This window comes from Rana temporaria, chromosome 1, assembly GCF_905171775.1.
Source record: "Rana temporaria chromosome 1, aRanTem1.1, whole genome shotgun sequence".
Taxonomy (NCBI): Eukaryota; Metazoa; Chordata; class Amphibia; order Anura; family Ranidae; genus Rana; species Rana temporaria.
In genome coordinates, this window is record NC_053489.1 from 478,000,761 (window position 1) to 478,024,055 (window position 23,295).

The following is a 23,295-nucleotide window of genomic DNA, read 5'->3' on the forward strand; positions in this document are numbered from 1 at the left end:
AGGTTCTTCGACTAGCCTTGCCTTTCTGTATTAGATATTTTTCTACTAAAGTCAGGGCAGTGTAGGTAGAGAGTAGAGAAGTTTGAGTGCTTAACTTCCACTGCTTCACTCGTCACAGCTGACAAGGTAAGCGTCCTTTGAAGTGGTAGAGCTCTTATTACCGTTCTCCTGAAACTACACTGCATATATTTTTTTTAAGTATCTCTAAAGCAAGCACCTAAATATATAGTTGAAATGTAGTATATACACTGTACCTGCTTAGGAATTTGCAATACTTTTCAGACAGTCTTGTTACCCACATACTTCTACCATTCTTCACAGTGAGAAGGATCCTCCTTGCTTTGCTGTACCACATCAGCCCCCTACTTGTTGGCCAAAGGTGATGATGCTTATTCATTGCCTGGTGAACAGAATGGAGACCCAGGTGACACAGGGAGCTGCAAAGCTGAACCAAAGAGTATCACCTGCATAGTTATGCAGTTTGGTAGATGAAACATGAATACAAATCCCTTGGCTGATAAAACAGTAAACCTAAAGTAGGATTAATAAATAGACCATGTACTTTGCAAGTGCAATTGCACTCCTTTTTCTTAGTAAATATAAAGTGGTAAAGCGAATACCCAATCAGGTGCAAGGTGAAAAAAAAGTATTTATATATGGAAATCAGCAGAGCTTTATCACATTTACTAAGCTCTGGGGGAATATGAGTTCAACTGCACTTGCAAAGTGTTCCTTCTATTTGCTTTTAGTTAACCCACCCCAGTATGTACTGTATATTTCAGAGGTTGCTTAATCTGTTTGCCTGTGCTTCCCCACTTTTGAAGAGGAATGAACTCACCAATGTGCTGTTACTTCTTAAAACTCAACTGAATTCACTAAACTGATATTCAGTTGTACTAACAAACCCATTGTAAACAATTTTTTTCATAGTCTTGCCTGTACTTTCCTGTAACAGTAGTTGTGCATTGTGCCTATTAATATGACTGCAGGCACCAGGGTTTGACCACACTGCCCAATGCAATCTGTAATGTAACAGACTAGGGCAAGCACGTCCCCTTTCTTCATTAGCACTGTGAGTGGTAATAATAATGCTTGTGACTTTTATTAATCTATGGGATATCCTCTCTTAGACTGCACAAATGACGAGAAGCTGGAAAAATGTACTATCATAAGAGTATGTACAGCCAGTCACTTCTATGGCTGGCTGTATGAGCCTCCTGTGGCTCCTAGAGGAGGAGAGAACATCACTAGGGGCGTGGCTGTCCGGTAACATCACAGGTGATGCCTCCCCTTAGCGATTTAAGAACTGTCAGATGGTGGATCAGACAGTCGTTGGGGGGGATAGAGTTTTTTTGTTTTTTTTTTGATGCTGTGGGTGTCATGATTGTCGTTGGATCTACTTCTGGGGACATTTTTATTTTTTAATAAAGCAATTGTCAAAAACTGTGTGTGTTTTTTTTTTTCTTTTTGACAATTTTTTTGGCGAATGAACCCCTACTCATTCACTTAGGGGGGTGGGATCTGGGGGCCCACTTGGGGATTCCAGATTCCGATAAATCCCCCGCCTGCAGATCCCCACAACCACCGCCCAGGTTTGTAGGGAAGAGACCCTTGTCCCCATCAATATGGGGCCAAGGTGCTTTGGGGTAGGGTGGGGGTTATAATTTTTAATTGACGGCATGTTTTCTTTACATTCAACTGGCTTCCCGGCCCACTCCTTGGCAATGAGCTCAGTGCGATAAATTGCCGCAATAAAATATGGGGCAATTAACTCATTATCAAAACTTTAGTCCAGTAGTTATTTACTGCACAATTCTTAGGCCCCGTACACACGGGAGGATTTATCCGTGGATACGGTCCAGCGGACCGTTTCCACGGATAAATCCTCTCGAGGACTTGCGCGGATTTTGATGCGATGGAGTGTACTCACCATCGAATCGAAATCCGCGCCGAAATCCTCTGGCGATGACGTGTCGCGCCATCGCCACGATGATGACGCGGCGACGTGCGCGACGCAGTCATATAAGGAATTCCACGCATGCGTCGAATCATTACGACGCATGCGGGGGATCCCTTTGGACGGATTGATCCGGTGAGTCTGTACAGACCAGCGGATCAATCCGTTGGGATGGATTCCAGCGGATAGATTTGAAGACATGTCATCAAATATTTATCTGCTGGAAATCCATCGCATGGGAGAAAAATCCGCGGAAACAGATCCGCTGGATTGTACACACCATAGAATCTATCCGCTGAAACCCATTCGCTGGGATTTTTCAGCGGATGGATTCTATCGTGTGTATGGGGCCTTAGTAAATTTAACATTTGCAAATTTGTTTCCGCATGCATTATTTTACCAATTTTTTTTTTTTGCGTTATTTAACTCTTAGTGAATTGATCTTTATCTATGTTATCTGCCAGGAATGCCTGGATCAGAATAATAGCTGAACAGAATTGGAAAAGCCTTTGGTGATACTTTTCCCATACATGTGTTTTAACTGTGTTTAGCTGTTTGCCCACTATTCAGCTTTTAATGAGGCTGAAATAACTGAAACTACTTATTCACCATCTTTACGTCTAATCTGCCTTTTTACACTGATTTTTAGTCATACCCTTGGCACCTAAACTTGAGTCATTAAACTGAGTTCCTGAATAACTTTTCATTGTTGACTTAAATGTGCAGACAGTTATCATTGCATTTGAAAGCCCTGAGTATATGTTATTTATACTTCTCTGATAAAGATGACTAGGAAGAACCAATTATCGTACATTTGAATGAACTGGTCTGTTTTTTGTGTAAAATTGGCACAGAGGAGAAACTAAGATTTGCGCATGTTATATTTGTGACTAAATAAAAGGCCCATTACATGGCACAAATCTATTTAGAATTGTGACATACATGTTATTGTAGTTTTGATTAACAGCATACAATCTCATTTTTTTAAGCAGAGCAACGTGCAAATTGAAGTATGTATTAAAAACCAGCATACAAAATAATTTTTCACCTTTTTTTCAGTACTAGAAACTAATTAAAAGTGAAATCGAATTTGTTGGTATCTGTGATGCATTTGCCTATATGTCTCAGTTTACTGCTCCCTGCTAGGCATATGGGTAGAGGTAGAAAGGAATTTCATGTGTGATTCATTCCTCTGACAGGTTATTGACGTGCTAATGTCCCCTCACTATTCTAAACGTTAATTGATCTATTGTGTTGTGTGAAGAAGATCTGTGTTTACCCTTAAAAGATGTGTATTGTATCATCAGGCTAAATGATTAGAGAAGTGGTATGTTAATTATTCTGATTGCTTCAGTGTATTAATTAACTCCACTGATGTCTTTATCTAAAGAAACGTGTCTGCATGGTCGGCTCCGACTTGTCTCCTATAATCTGTATGGGAAACCCCACTGTGTGGGGGGGGGCGTTCCTAACAGGTTGTAACCACATATAAGCTGAGTTTTTGTGTCAATAAAGTGTCTTGTTCTAGCAGTAAGCTTGGCATGTGTGGCTTTCTGGGCGATTCCAGGGATATCCCTCCTCGTGGAATATTGGGGTGATTTTCGTTATGGGAAGAAGGGAACGTTGACGGGGATATCATACCGATACCGTCACAATTGGTTGGCAGCAGTGGGATTTTTCCCTTCTATTCCCCTTCACACCCGGATTCCAAGCAGACACTGGAAGAACTACTGGAAGTTCGTGGAAGGATTGCTAGCAACAAAACCAAGCGGGTCATCATAGCAGAATCAATGGAGATAGACCAGGAGGACGGGATTGCAGCAACGCCAGCAGTACAAGAGATGGAGACACCAGTGATTCAGGAGGAGGAATCGCCAGCCAACAAGCTAATGAGAGAGAAGCTAGCGTGGTTCGGCCCGAACCCAACGGCAGATGTGGTCCTGAGAGTGATGGACCTGTTAGCGAAGGAGGCTAAAGAAATAAGGGACGCAGAACTACAGTTAAAACTGGCAGCAGTCCAACAAGCAGCCGCACCTTCTCCGAACAGTGAGTACAGCACAGCAGACGCAAGGAAGATTCCGTTTAGCACTTTTAAAGCTTTTGATGAAAAGGACTGTGAAATTGATAACTACCTGGCGGATTTTGAGCGACAATGTAACCTGCACCGAATAGCTAGAAGAGAGTGGGTTGCAATATTGTCAGGCAAACTGTCAGGCAAAGCTTCTGATGCTTTCCGGACCGTGCCAGATCAGGATATCCATAGCTACGCCCGGGTTAAAGAAGTGCTCCTGGCTTGTTATGCAGTAACCCCAGAGTCCCACCGACAGAAGTTCAGGGACTCGCGCAAAACCACGAAAGACTCTTACGCAGAATGGGCATGCCAGTTGTCCCTGTCGGCCTCTAACTGGGTTAACAGCAGCCAGGCCACCACCGCAGAGGACATTTTGCAACTAATGCTCCTGGAGCAATTTTACAATCACATCCAGACGGACGTCAAGGATTGGGTGAGAGATCGCAGGCCCATGACTCTACCAGAGGCCGCGAAGTTGGCGGATGAATATGCGGATACTCGCAAGACAAACCAGGTCACACCACGGGTACAACCCCCCACAACCAACGGCGCCCTCACACCCACCAGCCGCTAGATACCAACCGCCTAACAGACCGATGACATATAGCCCTCGCTACCCACGCCAGGAGGACAACGAACAACGCTGCTTCCGGTGCAAACAGTTGGGTCACTTCAAGCAGAATTGCCCCATGAATGACAACACCAGGTCAAATTGGTCTCAACCTGGGTACCGCCCACCAGCAGCAGCCCATTGTGTAGACTCGGCTTGGGATCCCCAGGAGCTGGGTCAGGAAGAACCATTGGGCACCCCTTACGAAGCCCTCATGGTACAATCTGTTATTACGGACAACAGGGAACACCATTGTCAGCTGGTCATGGGCGACAGCCATGAGCCGGAGGGGCCTTGGAGGGAGCTGGGCAGAAAGAGGCACCGCCAGCTACCCTCCAAGAAGAAGAGGTCCTGGAAGTCATATAACCAGCGGACCTGGGAGGAGAAGAAGCGACTGGAGGAGATGGAATCGCAGCGGGCGCCCCAGATGCGGGCCGAGATGTTCGCCAAGGGCCCACCGGTGGCCCCTTACACCACCACCCAGTTCCTGATGATGAAGGACCACGTGGAAAGCCTGCAGGACATGAGCAAGCAGGATCTGATCCGTGAGTACATAGAGCTGGAGGAGTGCATAAGCCGCATGGAGGAGGAGAACAACCACCTGAGGTCACAGCGGGCTGACCCCCCCAGGCTCCATGAACTGGAGATGGAGCTGGAGAAGCTCAAAGAGGAGAACCGGCGGCTGCGGAGGGAGCAGGGGGTGGCTGACCTTATGGGGCTCTGAGTCCCCTCTCCCCCCCCCCCCCGGACTCTGAGCACCAGTGCTACAGCATTTCAACAAATATAACTTTTCCTTTTTATGAATCTCCTGTGATTGTCACTTCAGAGCCATAACCTGCCCCCTCCCATAGCGGGACACCTAGACGGCGGCGCACAGACCCATTCGCTGTCTTCACACTGACTTCTGGTGACTTTGCAGATCGCACAAAGACTTGGGGACTGACCGGCGTGTGATCTGACGACCCGGTGACATACCTGAGTCTGAAGCAGTTGTCAAGGGAGGTCAGTCATGCCAAACGGAGTTAACCTCGGACTAAAAGCTCTGAACCCGTCAACCCTACTGGACCAGGGAAGGTCCAACCGGGTTTGCCGGAGCAGGGAGCAAAAGGGGGGCCATTGTGATGCATTTGCCTATATGTCTCAGTTTACTGCTCCCTGCTAGGCATATGGGTAGAGGTAGAAAGGAATTTCATGTGTGATTCATTCCTCTGACAGGTTATTGACGTGCTAATGTCCCCTCACTATTCTAAACGTTAATTGATCTATTGTGTTGTGTGAAGAAGATCTGTGTTTACCCTTAAAAGATGTGTATTGTATCATCAGGCTAAATGATTAGAGAAGTGGTATGTTAATTATTCTGATTGCTTCAGTGTATTAATTAACTCCACTGATGTCTTTATCTAAAGAAACGTGTCTGCATGGTCGGCTCCGACTTGTCTCCTATAATCTGTATGGGAAACCCCACTGTGTGGGGGGGGCGTTCCTAACAGGTTGTAACCACATATAAGCTGAGTTTTTGTGTCAATAAAGTGTCTTGTTCTAGCAGTAAGCTTGGCATGTGTGGCTTTCTGGGCGATTCCAGGGATATCCCTCCTCGTGGAATATTGGGGTGATTTTCGTTATGGGAAGAAGGGAACGTTGACGGGGATATCATACCGATACCGTCACAGTATCGTTTACTTTGATACTGGCATTTGCATGTATGATTATTTTCTAGATATCTAGTATCCTAGGCTGCTTCTGTAGTATGATAAATATTGGGCATGCTGCCATCACTGAGATTTTTGTCTACTGTACATCTGTTTTATTTATTTATTTCAAGTTGTAGTCTAACAGGATAATTTTAAGAAACATGCATTTATGGTATGAAAAAATGTCATATTGCCTGTAATAATTAGTGTTTTGTAACCACAGCATAAAGAACAGGTTTATAATTGAGGATTCAGAAGTAATATATATATATATATATATATATATATATATATATATATATAGTTACATATATAGTTACATTTTGGGCACTTTTTTCTCCTCCATTTTTTCTTTACAGTGCAAAAATGTCTGAGTTACACATTGTACCTGGACTTCTCACCCCTCCCATTGGCAGTGTAATGTCTCCAGAAATACCCCAATTCATCGAAGACTCAACTGTTCACTTGCAATTACTATTGCTCCCTGAGCCCTCGTTCACACCGAACACAGCTTTGGAATCGTGCAATTTCAGATGAACTCGTACGATTTCAAAGCCGCATTTCAGTCCGACTTTGGGAGGCGACTTGAAAGATATCTGTGGGGATTTATGCACAGATGTCTATTAAAATCGCCCCCGAATTTTCCAAAAGTAGTGCAGAAACTACTTTTGGAAATCGGTGTGGCGTCACACCGATTGGGACGCTCCTTTTGCTGGCAATAGGCTCCAATTTGACATGCGATTTGACCTGTCAAATTGCGCCGATGTGAATAGGGGCTTATGCCCAGATCAACACCAAAGTGTCACTAGCAACATACTTTCTTGTCTTTAATAAGCCTTCACATAGCTAATTGGTGATTCATTCCTACCTGGAATTCTTTGTAAAGAGAAAGAGATGGCTGGGCAGACTTATTCATTAAGGCTATGCAGACCAGTGATGCACACATTTTAATAACCATTATGGCTCAAGTTATGTGAAAATCCAATAGTTTTCATGGTTTACCACCCTTGGCACTTGATCACTGCTGTGATTACTGTGTGAATGTACCAACCTAGGGTACCCAAAGATATTGTGATACTGAGCCAGCACTTAAATGTAGGTGTAGTAGTTAAAATGAACCTGTGCTCAGACTATGCAGACTAAAATATTGAATATTCTGAACAAACTGCAAAAGCACTTTAACAAGTTCTTGTTCACCTCTGTAGCTGTAGGCATTGCAGATCAATGCATTTTAAATTGAAGAGTCACTTGGGCTGCAGGCAAGTTTCAGGACCTTTATTAATTACTAAATCATTACTAAATCAATTACTAAATGTTGTCATCCTTCCCTTCAGTTGGGCAGTTTAAGTATTTGCCATTTCTAAAGCTCTAGATCAATTTGTCATCCTTAATGTAATTCCAGTAGTTAAACACCCTTTAAGTCAAGTGTCAGTCATGGTCTACTCTTCTGTTGATGCAACTTGGCAAACTAAACCAATTTAGAATATTTCTAGCTGGTCCATGCCGAATGGAGAAAGAATGCCGAGTCTACATTTGAGCAAAGGTTTATTTCGTTTGTAAAAAAAACAATTCCTTCAGTAGAAACACTTAAGATACTGCTTCCATTTTTGTGGCCCAACAAATCCTCTATCTAGATGGTTGCTGAGGAATCTGGAGCTGGAAGTGGATATAATTGGACAGGCTTTGCCAAATTTAAAATTGTATTACTGGGCTGCTATGTTGGTTACTAAAGTATTTGGGTCTCTACAAGATGCATATACTGTATAATCCCACAGTCAATTTAGGAACAGCCATCTTGGGTTCTTATTTAACCCTCGCTAACCTTCCCTATTAGTAAGTTCCTAAATTACATTTAGATATAGATCTAGAATGGGAGTCAGTAAAAAAGTGTTTTGTTCAGCATGGGCAGCGGTCTCCATTTACCCTTTTATGGGCCAGTCTTGGACATGCATATCTTCTTTATGTTCCTGACCCCCAGCTTTAAGCTTCCGAGAGTATAAAGCAGTTGTAATTACTTATCACAATGAGTGGCTGATATGCGTGGGCATAACGTGCCTCAGCCCCATGAAAGATACAATAGTACAAAAACAACAAAATTGCCCAAGAGACTTTGCGAGACACATTGATGTAAATAAAAGATTCACATTATATTCAAAATAGGCATCCTAAAAACTCACAATAGGTATAAAAGTTATTCTTTGATAAACATGCATAAAGCAATAGGGTGCATATAGACTTTTACAAGATTTTTCAGCATCGCAGATAGTTCATAACAAACATGCTCTTGCATAAATCTCTCAACGTGTTTCACAAGTCAGCACTCGCTTCATCAGATGTGAGAAAAAACAAAACTTGATGCAGGTCCTACTACATTAAATGAGTGTGTCAAGAATATGCCATCTGGTCCACACCATCTTGGCCTGGAGACGTGAGGAGGAAAAGGCCGGTCAAAGATCATCACAAAACCCACATAAGAAGGGACGGCAAAGCCGCCAGGGCTGGGGGAGCAAAAAACATACAACACATGATGGAGGACAAGACACATAGGTAAAAAGAAAAAAGAGGGATTGATGAATAGACAAAAAGAGAAACCACATCTTTTCCTTGTTCATTTACACTTGGGTGCATTTTTCCAATGTGGTTTCTATTTTTGTTCCTTGGGCAATTTTGTTGCCTTTAGACAGTTGTAACATATACCTCTTAATGAAGAGTCTCCAACCTTCATTACAATGAAGAACACATTCTCCCACATAATAAATTGTACTTTTAATAGACATGCTGAACTGTATCATCTAGTTTTATATCTTTGAATACCTATTTATTATTGGTATCATTTGTATTACACTTCTGTTTTATGGACATTGCTTTGTGTACAGGCATGTTGGAACAGGAAGGGGCCATCCCCAAACTGTTCCACCAAGTTGGAAGCATGAAATTGTCCAAATATCTTGGTATGCTGATGCTTTAAGAGTTCCTTTTACTGGAACTAAGGGGCCAACCCCAACCCCTGAAAAACAACCCCACACTATAATTCCCCCTCCACCAAATGATTTGGTCTAGTGCTCAAAGCAAGGTCCATAAAGTCATAGTTGATCAAATTTGGGGTGGAGGAACTTGACTGGCCTTCACAGAGCACTGACCTTAACCCGATAGAACACCTTTGGGATGAATTAGAGCGGAGGCTGTGAGCCAGGCCTTCTGGTCCACATCAGTGCCTGACCTCATAAATGAATTTCTGGAAGAATGGTCAAACATTCCCATAGAAACATTTGTAAACCTTGTGGACAGCCTTCCCAGAAGAGTTGAAGCTGTTTTAGCTGGAAAGGGTGGACCTACTCAATATTAAACCCTACAGAGTAAGACCGGGATGCCATTAAAATTCATGTGCGTGTAAAGGCAGGTGTTGCAATACTTTTGGTAATCTAGTGTATTTCTGTGTAGAGATGAAGGTGTATCCTGATGGCAGGTGTTGTGGAGTGATTTATAAAACTTATTTTGGCTTAACGTTACCAGCTAATGACATGATAGCTTTAATGTTCTAATCTTTAATAGAAAAAAAAAACTACATTGGCTTTCACTGCTGCAGGCAACAAATCCACTTCTATTTCTGTGCTTGTTAGGTTGGTATTGTGTCTATTGGTATCTGTAAAAGATCATCTCCACTAAGGTGCTTGTTTTTAAATGGTTGCTAATGAATGTTTTATTTTACATGCTATTGTACCACCTTACGATGTGACCAGAACCCTGAAAAAAAAGTATGGAAAAAAATATATATATATATATATATTTTGTTTTCACTCTTAGTGACATTCATTTCGTTAACCACTTAAGCAACGGACCATTTCACTGGCCAAAGACCAGGCCACTTTTTGCGATTCGACACTGTGTCGTTTTTAACTGACAATTGCGCGGTCATGCGACGTGGCTCCCAAACACAATTGACGTCCTTTTTTTCTCACAAGTAGAGCTTTCTTTTGGTCATGTTTGATCAACTCTGCGGTTCTATTTTTTGTGCTATAAACAAAAATAGAGCGACAATTTTTTAAAAAATAGTTAAACTTTTTGCTATAATAAATATACCCCAAATTTTTTAAGCCGATACGTATTCTGCTACATATTTTTGGTAAAAAATCGCAATAAGCGTTTATTGATTGGTTTGCGCAAAATTTATAGCGTCAACAAAATAGGGGATAGTTTTATGGCATTTTTATTAATATTTTGTTTAACTAGTAATGGCAGCGATCAGTGATTTTTATCATGACTGCGACTTTATGGCGGACACATCAGACACTTTTGACACCATTTTGGGACCATTGTAATTTTTACAGCGATCGGTGCTATAAAAATGTACTGATTACTGTAAAAATGACACTAGCATTGAAGTGGTTAACCTGTAGGGGCACTGAAGGGGTTAAGTGTGACCTAGGGAGTGCTTCTAACTGTTAGGGGGCGTGGCTTGCCATGATAAGTCACTGGATCACTGTTCCTGATGACAAGGAATAGACGATCAGTGACAGTGTCACTATGCAGAACAGGGAGATGCATGTTTACACTTGCCTCTCCCCGTTCTGCAGCTCTGTGACCTGATCGCGGGACACCGGCGGACATCGCGGGTCCCACGGGCACGGTCACTGAGACAGGGTCGAGCGCGCGCAACCACACGGCCGGCAAATTAAAGGAGATGTATATATACGCCCATTTGCCCAGCCGTGCCATACTGTCGACAAAAAACTGCGTGCGGCGGTCGGCAAGCGGTTAAAAGATGGATTTGGTACAAAGAAGTGAAATTTGCTGCTGCCAAAATTTTGCAAAACATCAACTTACTAAACACTTGGATGGAAACTGTACCATTAGAAATGATGGTACATGATTTACTTGGCAGTGGTATGAAAATTCATATGATGCAGCCAGGGCCATCTTTAATATTGATTGGACCCTGGGCAAAAATGTCCTTTAGCCCTCCTGAATTCACTTATTAACTATTTGCAGGCACTGTGGGCTCAAGGGACAGCTGCTTTATGCCCCACAACAATGACTGGGCTTCGGGCAGTTGCCCCTTTTGCCCTGTGCCAAAGATGGCCCTGAATGCACCTGGAAACTTGTTTGGTTTTATTGTGAGGTAGTTTAGTTCATAAGAGAACCTAAAGCAATTCCATTTTTGGCCTGGTTTCCTGATTGGTTAAACCTTTTTTTAGATGTGTGTAAAAATGTACCTTTAACATATTACTAGAGTGAATAATGTATCTAGTGTGTTTTAAGAGTGTTTGCTCTTTGAATGCCAGTAACTTTGTTTTTATTTTAGAGTACTTGACGGTCTTCTCCCAAATGATAGCATTTCATGACCCAGAGCTGAGCAATCATCTCAATGAGATTGGCTTTATACCAGATGTAAGTACCAAAAGTCCTTCAATTGCACATTAACTGGGCCAAATAATAATTCCAAAAAGCATGCAGACATCAAAGAAATGTAAAAACTATTAATATATACATTATTATATGTTTTATAAATGTCTTGCAGGAGATCGGTTTCCTTATTCTAAATTGAGTTTGCTATACAGTATATAGGTTTATTTTAATTTTATTTAAAGGTTTAATCGAAAGGATTAAGACTGGTGGCTTATTTTATACTTGTTAACTCAAATGTTTTTTTCACATAGTATCGGTTGTTTAATTAGATGTGCACTTTTCAATCAGATCTGCTTTCACCAGGCCTTGTTCATCAGGAGGGAATTATATGTTATTGGAACTGTGGGCTTGCACTCCATATCAACTGATTGCTAAAAAAAAAAAAAATACCTGCAATTTTGTCACTTGTGTTTAAACCTTTCTCCTGATCATGGCATAAATCTTAAAAAAATTTAGTGTAATCAATTGTTCTGATGTAATCAGAAGTCAAATCAATTTTACTGATTTGCGGTGCAGGTATGGTTGTTACCATATGGAATGCTTTGGACTTGGTTTTTACAGGGATATGTTTTGTTAGCTTACAGCACCATGCCTATAACCGAGCTAGGCTATGGGCCTTAAAAATATTCTGCTAATTTTCACAGAACTTGAGAACAGTGAATATTGAGTATGTCAAGCTCCTTTCAAGATACTATACGTCTCTCTGCATTTCACCAACTGATTTCTGATGTCTATTGTAACTTGCCTATGTCTATTCAGACATAAATGTGAAACGATTTCCTTGGTGTTTCGATTTGTTTCTCACTTAAAGGGGACCTTCAGTAATTTTTTTCAACTTTCCATCTATTAAATCTTCTGCCCTTGTTGTTTTAACTTTGGATACAGCCCACTTACCGTTTCTTGTCTGATCATTAGCCTAGGCTTATGACATCATGCACAGCTCTCTCTCTCACTTTGCCAGGCCAATGAAAGCTGCAGAGCTGGAGGTGTGCCTATGTGTGTCTGTGTAAATCCAGGAAGTGAACTGGCAGCAGCTTCAGCTGCCCACAGATAGACTGGCTGTAACCAGACTTAGTGAAGGGAGATTTCTGCAGCATATTTGACAAGTACAGAATCACAGTATATGTAAAATAATATGGAAAGTGGTTGGAGGGAAGCTTCAGCTTCAGGATGGCAAAGATGTTTTCATTACAAATTATGTGAGCAGAGTGCAGTTCCTCTTTAAGGTGGCCCGGTGTCTCAGCTCTGAGTATAAATTACATTTTACAGGTTGGTCCCTGGCTGTCACCTGACTGTATCCAGTGAAGAAAGATTTTTATCTTTCAGTGGTGCAGGAAACAATTTTCAGTTCCAGTAACTGTTTATTGAAGAAATTTACTATTAAACTGGCTGTAAAGTCAGAAGATTTTTTATCTTAATGCCTTCTATCTATTAAAGCATACCTTCAGTGATTTTTTCATCTTTCCATCTATTAAATCTTCTGCATTTGTTGTTTTAACTTTGGATAGTAAAACATTTTTTTTCTGGCAGTAAATATCTTATACAGCCCACTTTCTCTTTCTTGTCGAGTAATTAGCCTAGGACAGTGATGGTGAAACTTTGGCACTCCACATGTTTTGCAACTACTTTTCCTATGATGCTCAACTACACTGCAGAGTGCATGAGCATCATGGTGAATATATATCCAAAACACCTGGGGTGCCAAGGTTTGCCATCACTGGCCTAGGCTAATGACATCATGCACAGCGCACTCTCTCGCTCTCACTCTGGTGAGTGTTTGCCAGCTAGGGAGCAAGGGCAGGAGAGTGGGGGGGGTGAGTCATAGGAGAGCTAGGAGAGCTGCAGAGCTGGAGGGGGCTGGATGAGGGCAGGGACTGCAGAGATCCATGTGTATTCATCAAGAGAAGAGAAATGTGCAGGCAAGAAGTGGTTCGAGTGTGTCTGTCTGCATATATGTGTGTGTGCCTGTATATATGCGTATGCCTCTATGTGTCTGTGTAAATCCAGGAAGTGAACAGGCAGAAGCTTCAGCTCCCCACAGTTAAAATGGCCGTAGCCAGACTTGGTGGAGGGAGATTTCTGCAGTATATTTGACAAGTACAGAATCGCAGTATATATAAAATAATATGCAAAGTGGTTGGAGGGAAGTTTCAGAATGGCAAAGATGTTTTTATTACAATCTATGTGAGCAGACTGCAGTTCCTCTTTAAAGGGATTGTAAAGGAAAATGTTTTATTTTTAAAAAAATAACAAACATGCTATATGTACCTCCACTGTGCTCGTTTTGCACAGTGTGGCCCCGATCCACTTCTTCTGGGGTCCCTCGGCGGCTGTCTCTGGTCCTCCCTGCAAGAGCTCCACACATTCATGCGAGCAAGCTTGCGCGATGTGAGGTCCTTGCAGGCGCGCTCCCGTGATGCAGCCCACGGCCATAGCGCCGACTGTATCACTCGGCCCGACCCCGGCGCACCGCGTCATTGGTTGTGATTGACAGCAGCACGAGCCAATGGCTGCACTGCTTCAATCGACCAATGAGTGAGCTGTGAAGCCGTCCAAGATGACAGCGCGCTCACGGGACTTTTGAGGGGTCAGGTAAGTAAACGGGGGGCTTGGGGAGGCCGGTATTGTCGGAAGTTTTTTCACCTTAATGCATAGAATGCATTAAGGTAAAAAAACTTTTACCTTTACAACCCCTTTAAGATTAAAAAAAAAACTTCTGTCAGCAGCAGTCCCCCTAATATTTACCTCAGTCCCCTCTCAATCCAGCAATGTTGCACGAGAGACTCTGATGTCTGTGACTTTCCTTCCTCATTGGCTGAGACAGCAGCGAAGCGCCTTTGGCACCTGCTGCTGTCAATCAAAGTCAATGAGCCAATAAGGAGAGAGAGGGGGAAGAGGGGTGCCCCAATAGCAAGCTGCTTGCTGTGTGGGCACTCAGCAGGAGGGAGGGGCCAGGATTTCCGGCGAGGGACCAGAGAAGAGGAGGATCTTTTATTTGTTAAAAATAACAGACTTTAGTATCACTTTAAACTTTGCAATAGTATTCTAAAAGGGATCACTTACCACAGAATTTCTTAAAGTGGAGCTCCAGGCTCCTTAAGAAAAAATTAAGTCAGCCGCTACAAATACTGTAGTGGCTGACTTTTAATATTAGAACCCTTACCTGTCCACGAATCGATCCAGCGGTGTCTTCACCCGAGCCGGTTTTTCCAATCGGCTCTCCGGGGGCCGCCATCTCAGGTAATGGAAACCGGCGGTGAAGCCTTGCAGCTTTACAGCCGGTTCCCTACTGCACATGTGCGAAGCATGCTGCGCTTTGTGAATGGCCTGGCGGTGGGGGAAGGAGGAGGGGAGTCGAACTTCCAGGTGAGTTCACCACGGAGAAATCAGTCAGAAGTGGGAGCAGGTACCCGCTCCCCCCTAAAAGGTGCCAAATGTGAAGCGGAGGGGGGGAGGCATATAGGTGGAGCTTCCCCTTTTGGGTGGAGCTCCACTTTAATAGCCACATAGAATACAAATTCCCTTCCTGCGCACCAAATTTCCTTTTAAACTCTGCTATTACCTTAAACAATTTGTGCTGGCAATCATCACCGGGCTTCACATACATTTTGCAGACCGCAGAGATGTGGGAGTGACCCATTAGGTCCACCCACAACAGGCTGCCTGCATAAAACTACAGCAGGGGTTGGATACAAGACCAGTCACCCTGCACATGAAGACAGAGCAGCAGTAACTGGTCTTCATTACAGATGGGGTTGCTGCTCAGATCTGGAAGAAATGCACAAAGTACACCAAGATTCAAATATGAATCCACATGTCGCTTGTATTTAGACAATGTTTGCTTATCCGGAAGTTCATCTTTAAGGTCTACTATTATTGAGCATTTTCTTATGTATTTGTAGACCTCTGATAGTTTTGTACTGTATCTCTATTGGGGAGATTTACCTTACGTTGTATCCCACTGACAGTTGTTATAGGGGCATCAAGAAAGGGAAAATCTCTTCAGCTTCAGAACATACATAACAAATAAATCCTGACAGCAGTTCTAATCCTCCCACACTGTACCAGGAAAGTGTCTATATTGCTGTTTGTGTCATTGTTAGAGATGTTTCCCTTCGCTTTCTGTCTAAGTGACAAGGACCACTAGATGCTAATTCAGGATATTCCAGAGAGTAAAATGATGGTAAACTTTATGCTTTGCACAATCTTTCCATTCTATCTTCAGAGTTTAATAGGAGGCAGGTTTTGCGATATACAATAGACTTTCCTGATGGCATGTATAGAGTTATCATAGAATCAGAGTTCATTAAAGTGTTACTAAACCCACAATAGTCAAATCGATCTATATATACAGTAAAGCATGCTTGTTATACTCATTGGGGAACCTTAGGGGTTAATCCTGTGCACTGTGTAAAAAGGCTGTTTGGTCCTGTCTTCTCTGATTCTCCCCTTCTTCCACTGTCCCCAATCCATCTTCTGATAGTACAGAGCCTTTGGAGTCACTCTGCACATAATCAGTTTGGAGTGTATTGCTAGAGAGTTTTTTCTTGGGGGGGGGGGGGCGGTGCATGTGATCAGCACTGTCCAGGCAGAGGATCAGGAGTCCTGCAGCCTCATAAGACCATCAGAGCAGAATAAATAAAACTCCTCCCACAAACTTTGACCAAACACTGATGGAAGTCACAAGACTGCTATATACGGCTGATGAGAAAAGGTATTTAGCAGTTTAGATTTAATTAAACTATTGCATTTCCATGTTCTGTGGGAGACCAGATAAAGCAAATTCAGGCTCCTGGGTTTAGTAACACTTTAGGGTCTACAGGTCTGTAGGCTGTGTTTCAATAATTGTAAAGGGTTTTGGTATGATAAGTACATTGGGGAATATTGGTGTCATTACTGATGGACATCCTGTGTTCTGGGTGCACTAACACTTCTGTTCTTCATTTAAATCTGGTCACATTACAGGATCAGCTAGAGATACCAGTTTGGCAAGGTTGTTAGCCCCTTGTAATCAGGGGTCAAGTCCTGGGGAAAAAAGTGTGGGAACTCCCACCCAAAATCCACTCCCCCACCAAAAAATAAATACAAATTATACGCTCATATGCATAATTACTAAACCGTATGTTTTTTTTTTTTTTTTCGATCCACTGTACCTTAGTAATCCTTTGTTACTGGCCGCTTCCTGTATATGGATTCATCGGGTAGTGTGCGGGTATTCCGTCACTTCCTCGATGCCGCAATGTCTGACACTACCCGATGAATCCATATACATGAAGCGGCCAGTAACATAAAGGATTACTAAGGTTCGCCTGCCCCTGACAGTGACTCGAGCTGGGTATCGCCACTTAGTGAAGGATTGGCTCGTACGGCTCGGCTGCTCTAGTCCTGCAAAGGGAACTGCGTTCCTGCTGTGAAAAAAGTGCAGGAACTCTGTTCCCACGCGTTCCCGCAGGACTTGAGCCCTGCTTGTAATAGCAATAAAGTTACATAATTAAAAAAAAAGTATTTCAAAAGTAGTAATAAAAAGCAGTTATGTCACACATACGGTATCACTGCAAACTTCAGAGTATGAGCAATAAATCTAGGGCTCTAATTCATGGTTAACTCTAAGCTGATAATATGTAAAGGCTTTTAAAACATCTCTTATGAACAGTTTTGGATACCATAGGTTTTTGCTATTTCACAGATGTGCACAATTCTAACCACACGGCGACCAGTGACGTACCGGTACGTTGCTGGACTTCGAGTGGTTATACCGCTGCAGGCATCATCCTAGAATCGTTTTTTAGAGGTCGGCTCTCTTGTAAAAGCAATCCTATCAGCTAACTAGCAGCAGGAGGGAACGTCCTCCACTCCCGCTGCCTTCCATGGCTTTTTCGAACTATCCCACTGAGACACCTGATCGACCAACCAGCGCTTCCACTGGCTGATCGGCTGGTCATAGAGGCAAACAGAGACTGGAATGGCTCAGTTCGCCTCTGTGATATAGGAAACGGAAAGCGATGAGCACACATAACTTCTGGTTTCCTCGGATGTAAACCGTACTATTTAAAAACAAAAAAAATTGAAATATGATGTGATCAAATGCTTAAGGGCAGAGGAGGGATCTGGGGTCTAATAGACTCCAAATCTCTCCATAAAGAGTACCTGTCACCAGGGCCGGCGCTAGGCATAGGCAAGTCAGGCGGCTGCCTAGAGCGCCAGGGTAGGGGGAGCGGCAAAATCCAGATCCCCAGCCACTCGCTGGGGATTCGGATCAATAAAATACCTCCTGGACCGAAATGTTTAAAAAACATGCCTTATGGCGCCAGCCGCCAGGCTAGGGGGCAGTTTTTGCGCCTGTGGAGACACCACCTTCACCACGCCAATGCCATCCCCAGCCCGCAGCGCCGTTGCCTGATGCCATGGCTGAGACACAGAGCCGAGCTGGAGCTGAGCACAGTCCGGACAACAGGCAGTACACGGGAGGAGCGCACAGGCGGACAGCGGCCACTGGTGGCAGCAGAGAGCTCCCTGCAAACTTCATGACATGAAAATGATGGCAGGGTGGGTGCGATGGAACTGGAAGCCCTGCATGCAAGCCCGGGCCCCCCATGCGACGTCCGATCTCTCAACCCCCCCCCCCCCCGGCCGCCCGGGGATCCACCACGAGAGGAGCAGACAGACGGGCAGCAGCGCCGCCTCCCCCCAGAAAAGCCCCCACCGCCGCCGACTCAGGTACACAGTGGAAGCACAGGCGTCCTCGCTCAGTGCTGCAGCCTGTCACAAGAAATAAAAAAAATTACTCTGCTATCAAGTTTACATTGCACTGTGTACAGAGGGGGAACTGGTTTGTGTGTGTGTGTGTAGGGGGGTACAGAGTGGGAACGTGTGTGGGGGGGGGGCAAATGTGTGTGTGTGTGGGGGGGGGGGGGGGTACAGAGTGGGAACTGGTGTGTGTGTGGGGGGGGGGGTGGGGGTGGACAGATGTATGTGTGGGGGGGACAGAGTGGGAACTGGTGTGTGGGGGGGGGCAAATGTGTGTGTGGGGGGTACAGAGTGTGAACTGGTGTGGGGGGGGACAGATGTGCAGGGGGGTACAGAGTGGGAACTGGTGTACGGAGGGGGAACAGATGTGTGTGTGTGTGTGTGTTGGGGGGGTTACAGAGAGGAACTGATTGGGTGGGGGGAAGGAACAGATGTGCAGGGGGTACATATAGGAACGGATGTGTGTGTGTGTGGGGGGGGGGGGTTAAGGGGAACAAAGGTGGGGGTGCAGAGGGGAACATGTGTTCAGGATGATACAGTGATGGGGTGATCTGAGGTGTAAAGGTGGTAGAATTGTGGTGATCTGAGACCTAAAAATACAGGAATTGGGGTAATTTGAGGTGTGAAGGTTCAAATCCAGTTTTGTAAAAAAAATAAAAATAAATGCAGATCCCTTTGCAGGTCAAAAAATGAGCATTTTTTATTGTTTTTACTAGGAACGTAGCATTGTCAGTGTATCTGTCGCTCGTACAGACAGGCAGTTACACAGTTGGCCTCTCTGTATACTGCTTTAGCCTAGAAATAGGTGAAGAGGCGCCGCAAAAATCTCAGTGAGGGTCGGAGCGAATGGTGCGGGGGAGGGGGGGGGCGTCAAAATGAGGCTTCGCCTAGGGTGTCAAAAATCCTTGCACCAGCCCTGCCTGTCACTGCCTATTGCTATTACAGAGAATATTTATGTTCCCTGTGATGAAAATAAAAGTGATTAAAACATTTTTTAACCTCCCTGGCTGTATAATTATGTCAGATTTTTGCTGCTCAAAGCGATACAATGTTTCGTATGGAAATTTGGCATTTTATATTGTAGGTCTGTAATTCTTAGGAATAACTCACTTAAAACTGTCCAAACAAGAGTCTAGTAGACATCCCGGGTATGATACATTTTTAAACACAAAATCATAAATTATAATATAATAGATAACTATAAATAATTATAACAAATAATAATGTAAGTATAATAAAAATTATTCAATAATGTAATCAAATCAAAAACACTGACATTTGCTCAGTTGCAGGATTGTCGCTGTCATTACTTTCAGGGTTTGATGACGAATTTCCCCACAAATCGCTATCGCTCAATTCTGCAAGTGATTCTAATTTATTATCACTGTTTTCTAGCTGGTCTAGGTCTTTGATGTAAAGGGACACTTTTTGGTTGCTATGGACAATCTCCAGTTTCCAGGCAGAAAAAAAAACAGTATTTATAATATAAAACTGCATGCAGGGCACTGGACAAAGCATTAAGGACAAAAGAGATGTGAAATAATTTTATACAGTAATGTAATCTGTAAGATTACAGTGTACTGTATGTATACTTTGTTTTTCATTTTTTGAATTTGGCGCCGTGTTCCGTCCCCGTGCATCACAACGCTGCAGGGAACGGAGCTCCGCCTTCGCCCACTGTGAATCGAGCTGAGGAGGAGACAGCTCACACACACAGTGGGGAGACATCGCAGGATCCTGGGGACAAGGTAAGTAACTTTGCCTGGATCCTGCGATGCGATCCCGAGTGTAGCTCAGGGTTACCGCTTTTGGTAGTGAAAATTCACCCCGAGCCGCACTCGGGATTACCGCTAAGGAGGTTAAGTGATAGTGTAAAAATAAATACACCCCTGCCCCCCATGCTTGTGTGCAAAGACGAATGCACACATCAGTCTCACATGCACGCAAACAACGATCATCCCACACATGTGAGGTATCACTGCAAACGCCAGATCTTGGGCAGTAAGTCTAGCACCAGATCTCCTGTGTAAAGTGTTAATCTGTAATGGCTTTTAAAATGTCCCCTGAGTGATTAGCAGATTATGTCATTTTTCTGTTATCGGTCTTAGAGCCGATGTTAAGGTAAGTATGAAGGTTTTTGTTTTTTTTATAACCCTATACTCCTCATTTAAAGTGATTATAAACTCTTTTATATATACCCAGCCTCAGGTGATACACAGAGATTAAACAAATGCTCCTACATACATTGTACCTTTTAATCTGAAGGCATATCTTCTCTGCAGCCTCCTAAAACGCATGTTTTACACAGTATTTCTGAGCTCCAGCAGGCAAGGTGCACGGATTTGATGTCACACACTGCAGAGCAAAGAGCAGGAGTGTAATTTGATCTCATAGGTTAACATCAGTGGCGTCTCCAGCTTTCATATTTAGGGGGGGCACATGGGGGGACAGGGAAAAAAGTAGGGGGGCCAACTATAAAATGCAATTATATATATATATACAGTATATATATATATATATATATATATATATATAAAATCTCCTGGGGCCCTTTACTATGATCCCACAACGGGTCCTTTTACATGTTCTGTCGTGAGCTCCCTTCCTACTATACTGGGGCCCCCCAGGGTGGCAGAAAACAAGAGATATATGTCACCAGCACACCAAGAAAATATAAGGGTCCAAAGCAGTGGGAGAACTTTCAGGGTTGCAAAGGTTGTCTTGCCACCGGGCCCTGGTGTTCTGCCACAGTGGGGTTCCCCAGCTGTCCTGTCGCTGCTATTGACAGCGCTGGCATCTGTCTCCTTGGCAGGGGCGGCAGTCTATTAGGACCTAGTGCTGGTGACATTATGGGTGCATGCAGGGGAAGGCTGGCACTATTGGTTATAGAGAGCTGAGCCCCCAGCTGGTCACCTAGCAGCAGTAATGCTGTATAACCTTCTCTGTTGACATGCTGATCGGGATGTGATCCAGGTAATGCTCCCAGTCAGATCTAATAAACACAGTATTTATTAGCATCAAGAGTACAACCACATATATATATATATAATCAAACGTATGTTCCGCAGCCATGTGGGCTCTATGCCTGTAAAGTGTGGGCTTTGATCAATAAAATCTCTGATATTTAACACTAGGATTTGACTAAGAGCATCACCTGGATTGCATCCCGATCAGCATGTCAGAGAAGGGTCCACTGCTGCTAAGCAACCTGCAGGGAGCTCAACTGTCTACAACCAATAGAGATGGGCTCGGTGTGTTTGAAATCCCACATGCCGATCCCGCCAGGAAGCCGACACTCCAAAGCGCTAATCACAGGCAGTGAGACATTTCCTGATCTGTGCAGCTGCGGACTGGGAAATGTCTCACTGCCTGTGATTAGCGCTGTGCAGTGTGGGCTTCCTGGCAGGCTCTGGCATGTGGAATTTTGAACATGCCCAGCCCATCTCTAACAACAAATTGTGCTGGCCCTCCTGTACATCAGCCCCATAAAGTAACCAGCTCTGGGTTCCAATGTCCTGCCGCCGCTGCCATGGAGACAGAGACCAGCGCTGTGAATAGCCGGGACAGGACAGTAACTCTGGTTGTTCCAGCACTGGTCCACACTGGGACGATTCCCCCATCCACCTATAATGTGTAGATGGGGGAATTGGATCATTTCTCTTTTTTTTTATTCAACCTAATAGTTGAATGAAAAAAAGTGATCACTGTATGGGCTGCCTAAGAGCTAAGACCAGCCATAGACAGTTTAAATCTCAGCTGGTTCAGCAGGAACTGGCTGAGATTTGAACCATTAATGAGCAGATTCTCTTATGATTATCACCAGTGGTTGCTGTATAGAATACAATTGCTGGGCAGGAGGGATATTGCCTTCAGCACTGTTTGTGTTGATGGGGGAATCATGCAAGTTTCTTTCCTGCAATCTGTGGATGTAGGAAAAAAATTTGCATTGTATATTACCTGCCTAACTGAAAGTGAAAGTGTAACAGAATGGCCCGTGACACCCAGAGACTTTTGAAGGATGGGGTTTACTCCTGTGCCAGCGTCACTATGCCCTTTTGGGCATAGGGTGACTGAGAAATGATAATTATAAATTACATGAGATGGGACAATAATGATAATTCATGTATTGCAGGATATCTTGAAATATTACAAGTTGTTAAAGTCTGACTCCGACAGGTCAATAGAGTGTTTTCATTCAATGGGGGGACACATGCTTTTGAGGTGTTAATTGAGTCTGCTCCTAGACATTCCTTTGTGTGATGCTAATACTGTTTTGTGTCCATTGTGCTAATTAGGTCTGCTCTTAAGACCTGTTCATTGTGTATGCTAATGACAATGTTAAGATGTGGAATGTGACTTGTCAAGCTGTAGTAATTAACCCCTCTAAATGCGGAGCCAGACCGCCTGGGTAATAAGTAGTAATTAACTCATCGGAATGTTATTATCTAAAAGAATGTGTATGAAGCCCCCCCATTGTGTGATGTGTGGGTGGAGTGTGTCTTTGTCCCTGTGATTAACTGTAACATGCTTGTACTGTATATAACAAAGCTAAGTTACCATTAAAGGATTCATTCATTCATTTTGGAGCCAGTACCAGAGCTTGTTTTGTCTCGTTTATTCTGGGAAATGAAATGGGTCGTGTCTGATGTCTGTCGGACTGTCGGATAACCTGTCGTGGGGCGATGGATTGGAATATCGTAAACGGTGGTGACCGTTACAGAAAGTAAATTGTGAATGTCTTGAAAGAACAGGAGAGGGGGAGGGAGACAGATGGGGGAGAGAAGGGATAGAGATAATGCAGTTCAGTGATTAC

At 43.6% G+C, this 23,295-nt stretch overlaps 1 protein-coding gene across 1 annotated transcript in view; it reads left to right on the forward strand.

Annotated features, from left to right (window-relative positions):
• Positions 1–23,295, forward strand: part of TBCK (TBC1 domain containing kinase) — a 361,383-nt gene that overhangs the window by 161,424 nt on the left and 176,664 nt on the right. Inside the window, exon 20 of the mRNA XM_040329676.1 lies at positions 11,632–11,717. Within this exon, the coding sequence (XP_040185610.1) occupies positions 11,632–11,717 (86 nt within the window). The remainder of the gene's footprint in view (positions 1–11,631; positions 11,718–23,295) is intronic.